At 37.0% G+C, this 13877-nt stretch overlaps 1 protein-coding gene across 1 annotated transcript in view; it reads left to right on the top strand.

The window, feature by feature from the left end:
- LOC127153655 (uncharacterized) overlaps positions 1-13877 on the top strand; it is a 547126-nt gene that overhangs the window by 267212 nt on the left and 266037 nt on the right. Inside the window, exon 27 of the mRNA XM_051094869.1 lies at positions 7883-8053. Within this exon, the coding sequence (XP_050950826.1) occupies positions 7883-8053 (171 nt within the window). The remainder of the gene's footprint in view (positions 1-7882; positions 8054-13877) is intronic.

Here is a 13877-nt window from a genome sequence, read left to right as displayed (position 1 = left end):
AAAGTAGGCAAGTTTTCTTTATTTTGTAAAAGCTAACAGGTTTGAATGATGTCTTGCTTCTATCTGTATAACCAACCTGCACTGGTATTAGCATCACACTGGCACCTCAGGCGTGCATATAGATGCAACATATTTTTGCGACATTGCAGCCTGTTCATTATCAAAATAAAATGCAGTTAAAATGTTTATGTTTAAGTGTTTATGTTTAAACATTTTGCTTCTCTGGCATTTTAGCCTATATTATTTCTGAATGTAAAAATAAAATGTGACATGAGCCTACACGACTTATGTTTTTTCCTCTCAAAAGGATATGAGTAAAATTTTTTTAAACAATGCATTAAACATTTTTAAATATATTTAAAAATACTTTAATGTCTTTAAAGTGTTAACAGATTTGTTCTTTTAGCCTACATTTGGCCAAAATCTAGAAAAGATGATGCTGTATTTGCTGTGAAGCGCAGTGGGGTAAGATACTAGATATTTTTCTGCTTTTTACCATAATTTATTCAATTCAATTCAATTCAAATTTATTTGTATAGCGCTTTTCACGATACATATCGTTGCAAAGCAGCTTTACACCAAATTGACATTTTTACAATATATGTAGTAGTAGTTTGATGTACATATGGTAGAGATGTGTGGTAAAGATCAATTAATGACGTAATCAAACAGACAAAGAACACTATAGATTAGTAGCAGAATTCGGTAGTGCTGTATGTTTTCAGGGTTGGCATCATCTGAAGTCCTCTGAGGGGTTGGCATCATCTTTTCTTAAGTGTTCTGGATCCACACTGGAGCTTGTGAATTCCTAGTTACCATGGGATGTCAATCCCATGGCAAAAACAGAGAACAAATAGGAACATAATTAGCGTAGCTGCTGTTCAAACTAAGAAAAGGAAGGTTTGTTAAACCAGAGCTAAAAGATTAATAATGAACATTTGATCAGATATAGCTGCAGGAAAAGTTTATGAGATGCATTATTTGAATGCTTGGCTAAAAAGATGAGTCTTTAATCTAGATTTAAACAGAGAGAGTGTGTCCGAACCCCGAACGTTATCAGGAAGGCTGTTCCAGAGTTTGGGTGCCAAATGTGAAAAAGCTCTACCTCCTTTAGTGGACTTTGCTATCCTAGGTACTACCAACAGTCCAGAGTTTTGTGACCTTAGGGAGCGTGATGGATTGTAGCGTGGTAGAAGACTAGTTAGGTACGCAGGAGCTAAGCCGTTAAGTGCCTTATAGGCAAGAAGTGCTATTTTGTAGCTGATGCGGAACCTAATAGGTAGCCAGTGCAGAGACTTTAAAATTGGGGTAATATGATCATATTTTCTTGACCTGGTAAGGACTCTAGCAGCTGCATTTTGGACTATCTGTAGCTTGTTTATTGAAGATGCAGGACAACCACCTAGTAGTGCATTACAATAGTCCAGTCTAGAGGTCATGAATGCGTGAACTAGCTTTTCTGCATCAGAAACAGGTAACATGTTTCGCAGCTTGGCAATGTTTCTAAGATGGAAGAATGCTGTTTTTGTAACATGAGAAATATGATTTTCAAAAGACAAGTTGCTGTCTAATATAACACCCAGGCTTTTGACTGTAGTGGAAGTAACAGTACATCCGTCTAGTTGTAAATTGTAAGTCAAAAGATTCTGTGTATTGTTTTTAGGTCCAATAAGTAATATCTCTGTCTTATCTGAATTTAATAGCAGAAAATTGTTGGTCATCCAATCTTTTACATTTTTAACGCACTCTGTTAACTTTGATAATTCAGAAGTTTCATCTGGTCGTGTTGAGATATATAGTTGAGTATCATCAGCATAACAATGGAAACTAATCCCGTGTTTTCTAATAATGTTACCAAGGGGCAGCATGTATATTGAAAATAGTAGAGGACCTAGAACAGATCCTTGTGGCACTCCATACTTTACTGGTGATAACTGAGATGACTCCCCATTTAAATAAACAAAGTGGTAGCGATCAGACAGGTAGGATCTAAACCATTTTAAAGCCTGCCCTTGGATACCTGCATAATTTTGTAGTCGATCTATTAGTATGTCATGATCTATAGTGTCAAACGCAGCACTAAGATCAAGTAAAACTAGCAGTGAGATGCAGCCTTGGTCTGACGCAAGAAGCAAGTCATTAGTGATTTTAACAAGTGCAGTTTCTGTGCTGTGATGGGGCCTGAAGCCTGACTGAAATTCTTCATAGATATCATTTTTTTGCAAGAATGAGCACAGTTGGGCAGATACAACTTTCTCTAAAATTTTAGACATAAATGGAAGATTAGAAATGGGTCTATAATTTGCCAGTTCACTAGGGTCTAGTTGTGGTTTCTTAATAAGAGGCTTAATAACCGCCAGCTTGAATGGTTTAGGGACGTGACCTAAAGATAACGATGAGTTGATAATATTGAGAAGCGGTTCTTCTGCCACAGGTAACAATTCTTTTAGTAATTTAGTGGGTACGGGATCTAATAGGCATGTTGTTGGTTTAGACACAGTGATGAGTTTATTTAACTCTTCCTGTCCTATAGCGGTAAAGTACTGCAGTTTTTCTTTGGGTGCGACGAAAGAAGTTGACATATTAGATGCAGTACAATCTAAATTGGTTATTGTATTTCTGGTGTTATCTATTTTATCAGTGAAGAAATTCATAAAGTCATTGCTATTAAACTGTAAAGGAATATTTAGATCAGGTGGTGTCTGGTTATTTGTTAATCTAGCCACTGTGCTAAATAAAAACCTTGGATTGTTTTGGTTATTTTCTTTGGTTATTTTCTATGAGTTCGCGGAAATGCTCAGCCCTAGCAGCTTTTAAAGCCTGTCTGTATCTGGACATACAGTTTTTCCATGCAATTCTAAAAACTTCCAAGTTAGTTTTTCTCCATTTGCGCTCAAGATTGCGAGTTTCTTTTTTGAGGGATTGGGTATTACTGTTGTACCATGGTGCAATACGTTTTTCTCTAACTTTTTTTCAATTTGATGGGGGCAACAGCTTCTAACGTATCGGAGAAGATGGTGCCCGTATTGCTAGTCATTTTGTCTAGATCCTGTGTATTAAGGGGTACACAGAGCAGTTGAGATAAATCAGGCAGGTTATTTGTGAATCTATCTTTGGTGGCTGGAACAATAGTTCTGCCAAGACGATAACGCGGAGCCATATAGTTAATATCAGTGATACGCAGCATGCACAATACAAGGAAATGGTCAGAAACATCATCACTTTGAGGTACGATATCTATATCAGTAAGATCAATTCCATGCGATATAATTAAATCTAGCGTATGATTAAAACGATGAGTGGGCCCAGTGACATTTTGCTTAACTCCAAAAGAGTTTATTAGGTCAGTAAACGCAAGTCCTAACGCATCATTTGTATTATCAACGTGAATGTTAAAATCTCCGACAATTAGCACTTTATCAAAATTAACCAATAGTTCCGAAAGGAATTCTGCAAATTCTTTTAGGAAATCTGTATATGGCCCTGGCGGTCTATACACAGTAGCTAAAACAAGAGATAGGAGAGATTTCTTTTGCATATCTGGCAGAGTAACATTAAGCAAAAGTATTTCAAATGAATTAAACCTGTATCCTGTTTTCTGAGTAACATTGAAAATATCACTATATATTGTTGCAACACCACCACCACGACCACTCTGACGGGGCTCATGCTTATAATAGTAGTTTGGTGGAGTAGACTCATTTAGACCAATATAATCATTAGGTTTTAGCCAGGTTTCAGTTAAGCAGAGTACATCAAAACTATTATCTGTGATCATTTCATTCACAATAACTGCTTTGGGTGCAAGTGATCTAATGTTTAGGAGCCCAAGCTTTAAAAATGGTTTCTGTTCGTGTATTTTGCTTTTTTCTGGTTTAATTACGATCAGATTTTTCTAGATCCTGCATTAAATTTATGTTTTGACCTCACTATTCGAGGAACAGACACAGTCTTTATAGATTGGACAGTGCAACTACTATCATTTAAGCGTTCAGAACAAAAGCCATCGTAGCAATCATTTGAGAATGTACTTACTAGTCAAATGGAGCGTAGCGTCCTGGAGATGTTGTCCGACAGCAGCTCCGCTCCGACTCTGCTGGGGTGCAGGCCATCAGCACGGAAAAGCCTAGGACGCTCCCAGAAAAGATTCCAATTATTAACAAAGAGCAGTTTCTGTTCTTTACACCATGTCAATAACCATTCATTTAGAGCAAGAAGTCTACTGAACCTTTCGTGCCCACGTCGATACGTGGGAAGCGGTCCTGACACGATGATCCTCGTCGTGGGCGACGTGCTGCGAACTGTCTCGATCAGGCTGCTGAAGTCCCTCTTCAGAACCTCCGTCTGCCGCAGCCTGGTGTCGTTCACCCCCGCGTGCAGGACGATCGCGCCGACGCTCTCGCCGTCCTTCAGGATTGCGGGTATCTGCGCAGAAACATCGAGAACGCGAGCACCAGGAAAACAGTGGGTGTGGACTTTACCTTTAGCTAAAGTAGCACGTACGTACCGGACAATGGAGTCTCCGACGATCACAGCGTCGCGTTCCGTCTCGCGGAGGGGAGCGAAGCGGTTCCGGGTGGAGATCTCGAAGACCGGAGGCGGCGGAGGGGGCGAGGTCCTCGGCCGGGGCCTGGCTCGCGTCTTCCGCTGCTGCTGCACCCAGGGTCCGTGGTGTCCCGGCGCCGGAGTGAAGGACATCTGGGAAGATCGCGTCCAGGGTGCACGGGAGCTGTGCAGAGAAGCACACGGAGTAGAGGTGGTCAGAGTGTTAGTATCACGCTGTATAACGTTACTCACCCGGGAGGACTCCAGAGCGGCTCTCCGCTCTCTCAGCTCCGTCTGCCTCACCAACAGCTCCTGGATCTGCTTCTCCACAGCCTCCAGCTCGAGATGCAACGAGTGCAGCTCGAACGTGTCCTCACCTGCACTCAAAGGTGGACACAAATTCGCCATTAAAGCAAGTAACAGTGAGTAAACAATGGAAATGTGTGTAAGCAGTGTGTAAACAATGCAAGCAGGATTAGCGGCAACCACGCTGGTGCTGCTAACAGGCTATAAGCTAGCGACTCGGGAAATCAAAACAAAACTATTGATAACAAATTGTTTTAGTTGTAGAATACAGTAGGGGGTATATTCACACGTTATAAGAAACGAGAATGATGGTGTATAAAATTGATTTTGAATTGAAAAACAGACAATAAGAAATTAACTTGACGGAGCTCAAACTCTAAGGGTGCAACAGCAACAAACGGTTTTCATATTTAATGTGTGAATTGTGCTTACGAGTCAGCTGTTACCCACAAACATGCAATTTTACAAGCCTGTTATCTCTGACATTTCTCAAACCTCCTGCTTGAAACCCAGAAAGATTGTTTCAGTTATGTATGGTAACCCTCGTTTCCTGATGGAGGTAATGGAGACGTTGTGTTGAGTGTACGACACTATTTGTCACTGTTGAGGAGCCCAAACACCTCTGACATCATTAATAAAAGGTCCAAAAAATTGGGTGTGCAGAATGTGCATGGCTTGCCATGCCCCAGACGTCTGGGTATAAATAGGCCAGCGCAGCATCTGCTCACTTGTTCTGTTCTGAGGAGTTGAGAAGTGTCTCAACCCACTCAGTGGCAGTCTAACGTTGTGGGATGAAGGACACAAAGTCTCTGTTACCTCCATCAGGGAACGAGGGTTACCATACATAACGAGACATTCCCTTTCAGTCGTTCACTTTGACGTTGTGTTGAGTATACGACACTAGGGGTCCCTACAATAAACGCACCAACTGTCAGACCGCATCAAGTCTACGTGTCAGAATGTAGGGGAACTACAAGTTCTATTTAGCAAAAGCTTTAATTTTGAAATTTGACACGGACGCCGCCATTATTGTCCCGTGTGTGTGTGTGTGATGGATGCACGGAGGGAGAGAGAGAGAGGAGAGGAGCGGCAACAAGCTGATGAAGAATGTGCTGCTTTTTTTTTTTTATTACATTTTAACATTTTGTTACTAAAAGTTAACTTTAATAGTGAATAGAAAATGTACACTCACAATGAAAACAAAGAATTGTGATTTTGTAAAATAAAAAAAAAAAAAAAAAAAACAAAAAACAAATAGGATATCGCTTTCTGCCATTTGATTTTCCTTTCTGTGAAAAAAATTAAGTGTGTCACAAAAACAAACTGAACCTCAGCATATATAGTCTACGTTACATATCGCACTGTTTTTACCCTTGTTTATCTGTCAACCCTCTGGGGTCTGAGGGTGTTTTGGGCCCTGGAGAACTTTTGACATGCCCTGACATTTGTGTTTTTTTTCAGTATCTTAAAAACATATTAATGGTTAAAGTCTGGTTACACTGTAATCAGCACAAACTGGGCTACAATAATATGTAAGCAACATGAATGTACATGTTTGTGTTTTTGAGGAAACAATGTTTATGTGTGGTTAGTGAAAAACAAAATTTTTTAAGTCACTGAAATAAGGCCATTAAACATATATAGAAGATTAGTTCACAAGACTTTTGAGAACTAGATGTGGTAGGCTAGAGTTTTTTCTACAAAATGATCTCATTCACTCATTCAGAAAAAACAATATATCTCATTAAAAATAATGAAGTAGACTTAAATAATTTAGTAAATTATGTATTACTCTTATATGTACGATCAAAAATGAGCAAGCATTTTAGGTTATTGTATCAAACCGTGACCCCCAAATCGAGGTCGTACCAAACCATGACATCTGTGACCCCTAAAAGTGATGTAACAAGTTTTTAATCGTGCTAGTACATGAAGCTGGGGACAGACCTGTTAGAATTTATGAAGTTATTCAGAGTTGAATACTCAGTTTTTTGTGTGTTTTTCATCCAGTTTTTGTTAGTTTGTACGAACTCAAAGCATGGTGGATGTAGTTGCTTATGTTTTGGTGAGGAGAGTTGGCTGATTCATGGGATAGGATCCTGTACTGTTTATGCTCTCGGGCTGATCTCCGTTGGACAGGATTACGGCCTCGTCGGATCAAGCTGTAGCCTTTAGGATGACGGGGACAATCATTGTAGATCACAGAGTTAAAGGAACATTAATCTGCCTAGCCGGACACCTTTCAGCACTCCATCCCAAGGGTGGTGATGTGCTTTATTTTCTTCATTTTCCACTGAACGCTGGTAAGCAAATAATCGTAACTTTCAACGAGTATAAAGACTGAACTGTGCTTTAAAAGAAATCTCCTATACGTGGAATTGTGACATGTGAATTTCCCTACAAAGTGATTCACATACTTTTGCAAGTCTGTGAGCATTCTGACCCCTGAATGGACTGAATATCATTCTTCATAGATTTTTGAAGTGACCTTTTCAAAATTTAAGCTGAACCGATTAAATTAAATGGACTGAAACTATGAATGTGAAATTTTAAATGCAAAAAAAAAAGAACACTGATTGTTTAAGTTCAAACAGAAACAATCACTAAGTGTTATTTTCTTTATTGTTGTCAATCTTTGATTTCATTCTGAATTGACTAAATTTGAAATACTTTCACTCTTCCTGTGAAGAAACAAAAGAAAAGAAAGAAGGGCAGCGTTTTTTTTTTTTTTTTTTTTCTTTGCAGTTGGGGTTTGATACTTTGCACAAAGATCTTACCTCAGTTGTGATATTGAGGGTTGATAAAAGAGCGCTGGTCATTCACTTCCCACACCTACAGTCCCTGCTGGTATGGAGACTTGAAACCCATCCTTTGGCTTACAGGTCTCAAACTCAAAACTAATGTCCAAAAGAAAAAGTGTTAAAAGTAGCTATTTCATGTCAATAATGGCACATGTTTATCTTACCAATCTGTTTTGTAACCCAGTAGACACTTAGTGGAATTTAATCCTGCTTCATCTTCTCTTCTGCAGGTTTTTGAGACCTGATGCAGATAAAGCCTGTCAGTATGTGACTGGAATTTTGGGTGAAAACCTGTTATTCCTGAAAGAGCTGAATCTGAGTTGGCGTGAACTAGGAGACACACAAGTGAATCAGATCGCTGCTGTACTGCAGGATAAACACTGTACACTCAACGCACTGATGTGAGTATATGTTACATTATTTTTAATAGTAATGTTACTGTAGCTGGTAACAATGGTTTTCTACCTTAGCTTAGAAAACTCTTCAAATAAGTGATAGAATAAAATCTGCATTAGAAACACATATTTCTTTCCTAACTATCAGATGCGGAACTCACTTTTACATGCAACCACCCTATTATGATAAAAATCCACCCAGTGGTATTTTTGTAATCTTTATAAGAAATATCCCCTTTTTCAAATCAAGCCATTCTTAGCTCCTTGTTGGTGTGATGTCACACCAAGAAAGGCTGCTCCCACAATAGTATATTGACATGACTGTCTTACCTTAGACCCGCCCTGACTGAACTGTAACAGTCCGACTCCAACTGCCATTGTGTGCACTCTGGTGCAAGGGAAGACAACAATGTCTCCGACTGAATGATTGAGGTGTTCTGTTGTTGAATGTAATAATTATAGCAGTCATCATTTACTCAGCAAATGAGCCACTGAAGACGTAGAGGATTAACATTACTTTTGTTTTAGAGGGAAATGCGCCCAACAATCTACATAAATGCGTCTATGTTTGCACAAATCATTTGTGATGCATCTTCATCTACGGCAGGAGTGAGTATTTATGCATCTTTGCAAATAGCCTTTCTTAATGTAACAGCAACAGAATAAGTATTCTGTGTATTACACTTGATACATTTTTAGAATATGCCTAGATTCGATTCTGTGAGTATTTAATAATGACTCGTTGGCCCACTTATAGTAAATAAAATAGCAGTCTGCACTTTTTAATATAAAACAAGAAAAATATGTTTTGAACCATTTTCACTATCTGAAGGAACACTCAGTTTTCCTGGTTCCCACTCAACATCCGTAAACGAAGTGAAAAGAATTGAGTCCAATGTTCATGAAGTCCTGGAATCAAAAAAGAATGAAAGAAAAATAAGTCTCACTAGTCCTTCAGCTCCTTTGTATATATGTGGAAAAAAACAATGTGGACAAAACAAAGCAGTTATATTAACCATCTCTTTTTGAATTTAATTGAATTGAATTTCATCAATTTCATCAGTTGCACAAAATTTCTGTCAATATATGTTAATCATGCTTGTGACAACATTTGTCAACATAAACAAGCTTAAAATTATTTAGAAACACAACATCTCTCTGAATAGCGTATTTATTTTCACTCGTTGGCATTTACATAATTGTGAATAATGCAATCATTCAACCGAAACAAATTAACAAGCATCATTCACCAAATAATTAACTCAGTACGAGTTCAAACCTTCTTCAAACATACAGAAATACATTCTTAACATCATATATAACTCTGATTGTTTTTTTTTTATAACATATAAGGAAAAATGAATGTCTGTTAATTCAAAGTAATGCATAAACAAACAAAACTCACAAAAGAAAAAGTCGTAATGAAAAGACTGGTTTTTATCCCTCAGTGACAGAATGAAATTGAAGCTTGTGGAATTGTTAACACTCTTAAAGAAAAAAGATATACATTAAAATTAAGAAACACAACAAAATTGCTTAATTTTCTAAGATCGCATGCTAACCTTGTGCGTTTTGAGCAGGCTTGTTTGTCTGAAACTAGACTTAATTGATTGAACATGCGTACCATAGTGTTAACCAAATCATATCATTGCATCAAAATACAAGAGCTTCTTAGTGATACAAATAAAAGGGAGTGAAGAATGAATTTATGATATGATTAAACCAGTTAAATGTGCAGTTTATGGGGGTTACATCAATAATGTGCTGCTTAGCAAGTTTCGTGGCTAAACGTGGCTGAAGTAAACAGACCGGCTCATCACCCCACAGGAGAGAGGGGTGGGGTGAGCAGAGCTCATTAGCATTTAAAAGAACATAAAATAGCATGGCTCGCTCTGAACAGGCCTAATGTTGACAAGGTTAAAAGGGTGTTTTTTTTAAACTACCACTGAGAAATTTTAACCAAATTATGTTAAAGACTTCTCATTAAGATCTACAGTAATACAGTAAGAGGTTCTACAAGTTAGATTTCCCACCAATCTTTCTTATGTGATGTTCTCATAATCACACATTAAGTGACACATGATCCAGGAATCATAATGTCATCTGTGATGTGAGTACCCATCACTACACTGTTTCGTCTCCCTAGGTTTGCAAAAGCAACATTCACGACATAAATTATAGCCAGACTATTTGTTATGTTCGTAGGCCTATATTCGTTATGAAGAATATTTGTTAAACTAGCCTAAACATAACAAATTTTAAGAAGTTAAAAGTTAGGAAAACATATATTTAGCCTGTAGTCTATAGATATGGCTATAGGCTATTTATTCTTTTCTTTTTTCCTTTTATTAGACTGCAGACTGCAAGAAATAAATCACAAAAAGAACAATCAGTATTTTTCTTGTAATTAAGAACAATGTTTGACAAAATTACCAAATTAATGCTAAATTGTACCCGTGGGCCCTGTTTGAAATTGTGTAAATAGCATAAATAAATAAATAAATAAATAAAGATGCAAATTAAACAATGTTTAAGTTTTTTCAAGTTAGTAAGTGTCCAGGTACAAAAACAGAATAATCAAATGTAAAATAGCATTGCATAGTCTTTACTGTATTAGTTAAATATAGATTAATTCTTGTTAAAACTATGAAGTAAGTCAGTAAAAAGCAGTGAGTGTTTTTTTTTTTTTTTTTTTTTTTTCTTATCTCTCTTATTTAATTTCTTGCATTAAGATTAACAGATGCTTTGATTTCCTGTTTTATGTAAGTGTGTTTTGTGTAGGTGTTTCTTATGCCTGACTCTGGATACTCTATATTTGATCGTCCCCTTTCAGTAACTGCTTCTCATTTCCCTGCCGTTGTTGCCCTGCCACAGGCATTTGTGTCCTAGGCCCTGGTATACAGTGTGCAAAAAACCCATCCTGTATTGTTGCTGGGTTGTATTTTTTGTCAAAACCTGCCTATCTCGCAGCAAAGAATATCTTTTGTTTAAGCCCCATGACCCTGTACAGAAATTGTTGGGGTGTTTGATGTTCACTTTGTTTGGTGCACATTAACTCCTGAAACAACTCAGTGCTTCTTCTGTCACTCAAATGTGACTGTAAAAAAAAAAAAAATAAATAAAAAAAAAAAATTCCCTGATGGTCATGTCTTCTTTGTTTATTAGCATGACCTTGAAAACCCTGTCTTTATAATCCACAGTACCCCTCTGACTATTTCTGCATCACTGAAGTTCTCTTTTACACCATTATCTATTTGCCCACAACCATTGTTAGAGGTGATATCTGATGTGTGATCCTCAATTTAACTCCCATGTATCTTAAATTCCAGGTGTGGAATGTAACAAAGGCTGTTTATAGGGAACACCCGGTGCTGTGGCAAAATTAAGTCAACTCTCACCAAAGAAAGAGACAAACTCAGTCAAAATGTCTTTTATAAGTTTTTTCTTTGCAAAGAAGGTCAGACAGTCATACAGAAACACAGGTTACTGCAGAGTGCGACCGAGAAGGGAGGGCTCACTCCAATTTATATCTTTTCCCCAGCCTTCAAGGTTATCTCCTAACTGGTAACTTTCCACACATAGTAAGATTCAGATAAATACATTTTGCTATGCCATACTCCCAAGATTCAAATCTATATATTTAGGGCCCTGATACCCTTCTTTCACGTCATCCTCACAGCACATATGTAAAATGATTAACCAATGATAATGATAACCAAATTTACAGTATTTACTGGTGGCCATACCATCACTGAATATTTATTTTGCCAGAGTAAAAGTACATTTCTGGCTGAAGTAACTTTTAATCTCATTTTGTAGCATTTGTTTAAAATAAGACAAATCTTCTATTATTTTAATCTCCAATCTGTTATTTAAGCAAGCATGGTTGCAACATGTTCATTGTCAAACTCCAAAATTAGATTTTTTTTTTTTTTTTTTTTTACTTTTTAAAAAAACACCATTATTATTTTATTTGAAAAAGTTAAGAATTTTATTTCACTGGCAAAATATATTAGTTTGTCTTGTGTGTGTGTGTATATATATATATATATATATATATATATATATTTATTTATTTTTTTTTTCATTGGACCAGATATGTTTAGGCTGTCACATGGTCATGTTACAATGTGCCCCTCATATGTTACAATGTACCCCACCTACGGGTCATTTCACTTCCTTTCTTTTGAGGTCAAAATGTAAAATGTATATACTGTAATTATGAAACAAAGTGACTTATTTGTACTAGACAAGTGTGAAATTATATAATGTGAATAAAAAATTATACTCTGAACCCCACGTGAATTTACACAAACTGAGAAATTCAAAAAGGTTGTGCCAAGTGCTCATTGGATGTCCATTTTCCACAAGCTGATATGATTATTTAGGGTCTTAATGAAAATTCTATATTATAGTTTGTTTAAAAATTCTCAAGTAGTGGTAGTGTAAAAGAATCCCCTTTTTACCTTGTCAAAATCAGCTCTGCAAAAGCATCCTGTTCTGATCGAGATTGCTTTAAATGTTAATGAGCTCTGCTCACCCCGCCCCTCTCTTCTCTCTGTGGAGTGATGAGCTTGTTTACTTTAGCCACATTTAAATGCGTTTAGCCACTAAACTTGCTTGAAAAAAAACAAAAAAAAAAAAAAAAACCCCCTTATACTCACTTCTTCTGTAAGTGAAGCTGGATCATGAATGATTTGCGGATATATGTAGATTGGGAGGCGCATTCCATTTACAAAAAAAATGTAATCCACTGCATCTTCAGCGGCTCAGATGTCGGAAATAAATGACAACCACTATGTTCATTATTATATCCAGCAACATAAATCCTCAACCACTCAATCAGAGATATTCTCATCTAACTTACATCCCTGCTCCAGCATCGAAACTATGGAGGTCGGGTCTGAGGTAAGACGCTCATGTCAATCAACTATCGTTTTGAAAAAGGGATATTATTTTTACAGATTAATTAAAAACCACTGCATGTATTTTTATCATTATAGGGTACATGTGTACATACACTGCTAACACACATTAATGTTCAAACAACATGTAAAAATGAACTTTGCATCCGATGACCCCTTTAAGACTTATTTTTCAAAATGCTTAGTTCTTTAATGAAACTCTAGATGGCGCAGACTGACAGGTGTTAACGTAACTGATAATATTTACAGCCTTATACCACTTGGCACAAGCTGATTGGTTCACGTCTCGTATACAGCCAATGAGTTTGAACCTTTACCTTTAAATGGCTGGTTGGCATTCACTTGAGCCTTTCGCAGCAGTGCGCTTTGAGTTCCTCTGATACTCAGCTAGATAAGTAAACATTCTCACTCTTATTTTAGTGGTTTATTAGGTTAGTCATCTTACATTTCTAAAACTAGAAAACATACAGTCATAAAACTATGCGCAGGTTGTTCGCAAGAGAAGTAACGTTAATTACTAAGCATGTCATGTTCATATAACAGCAGCGGCTTATAGTTCATGTTTGTGAAAATACAATGCCAAGTGAAACAGTAAGAAACATTTGGGTATTCTCATCTAATATTAAGTGTGAACAGGTTGATTTCAGAAGATGCATGCCACAGTGGGATTGGCTGCAAGGGTGTTCACAGTCTTTTCATAGTTTTAAGCCAAGGTGAACCTACATAGTGCAGTGTTTATTATAAAGTCATATTAAGTGATAGTTTAAAGATAATGGTTCAGTAATTCGTTTAAAATATGAAGATACTACTACCAATAATAAATTGATTCAGTTTATTAGCCCATTTACAATGCAGCATAATAGTGGGACACTTTTAAACTTGGAATTTTCTTATTTGTTTATTCA

This window comes from Labeo rohita, chromosome 22 (assembly GCF_022985175.1).
Source record: "Labeo rohita strain BAU-BD-2019 chromosome 22, IGBB_LRoh.1.0, whole genome shotgun sequence".
NCBI classification, from domain to species: Eukaryota; Metazoa; Chordata; class Actinopteri; order Cypriniformes; family Cyprinidae; genus Labeo; species Labeo rohita.
This window is presented reverse-complemented; position numbering and strand designations above follow the sequence as displayed.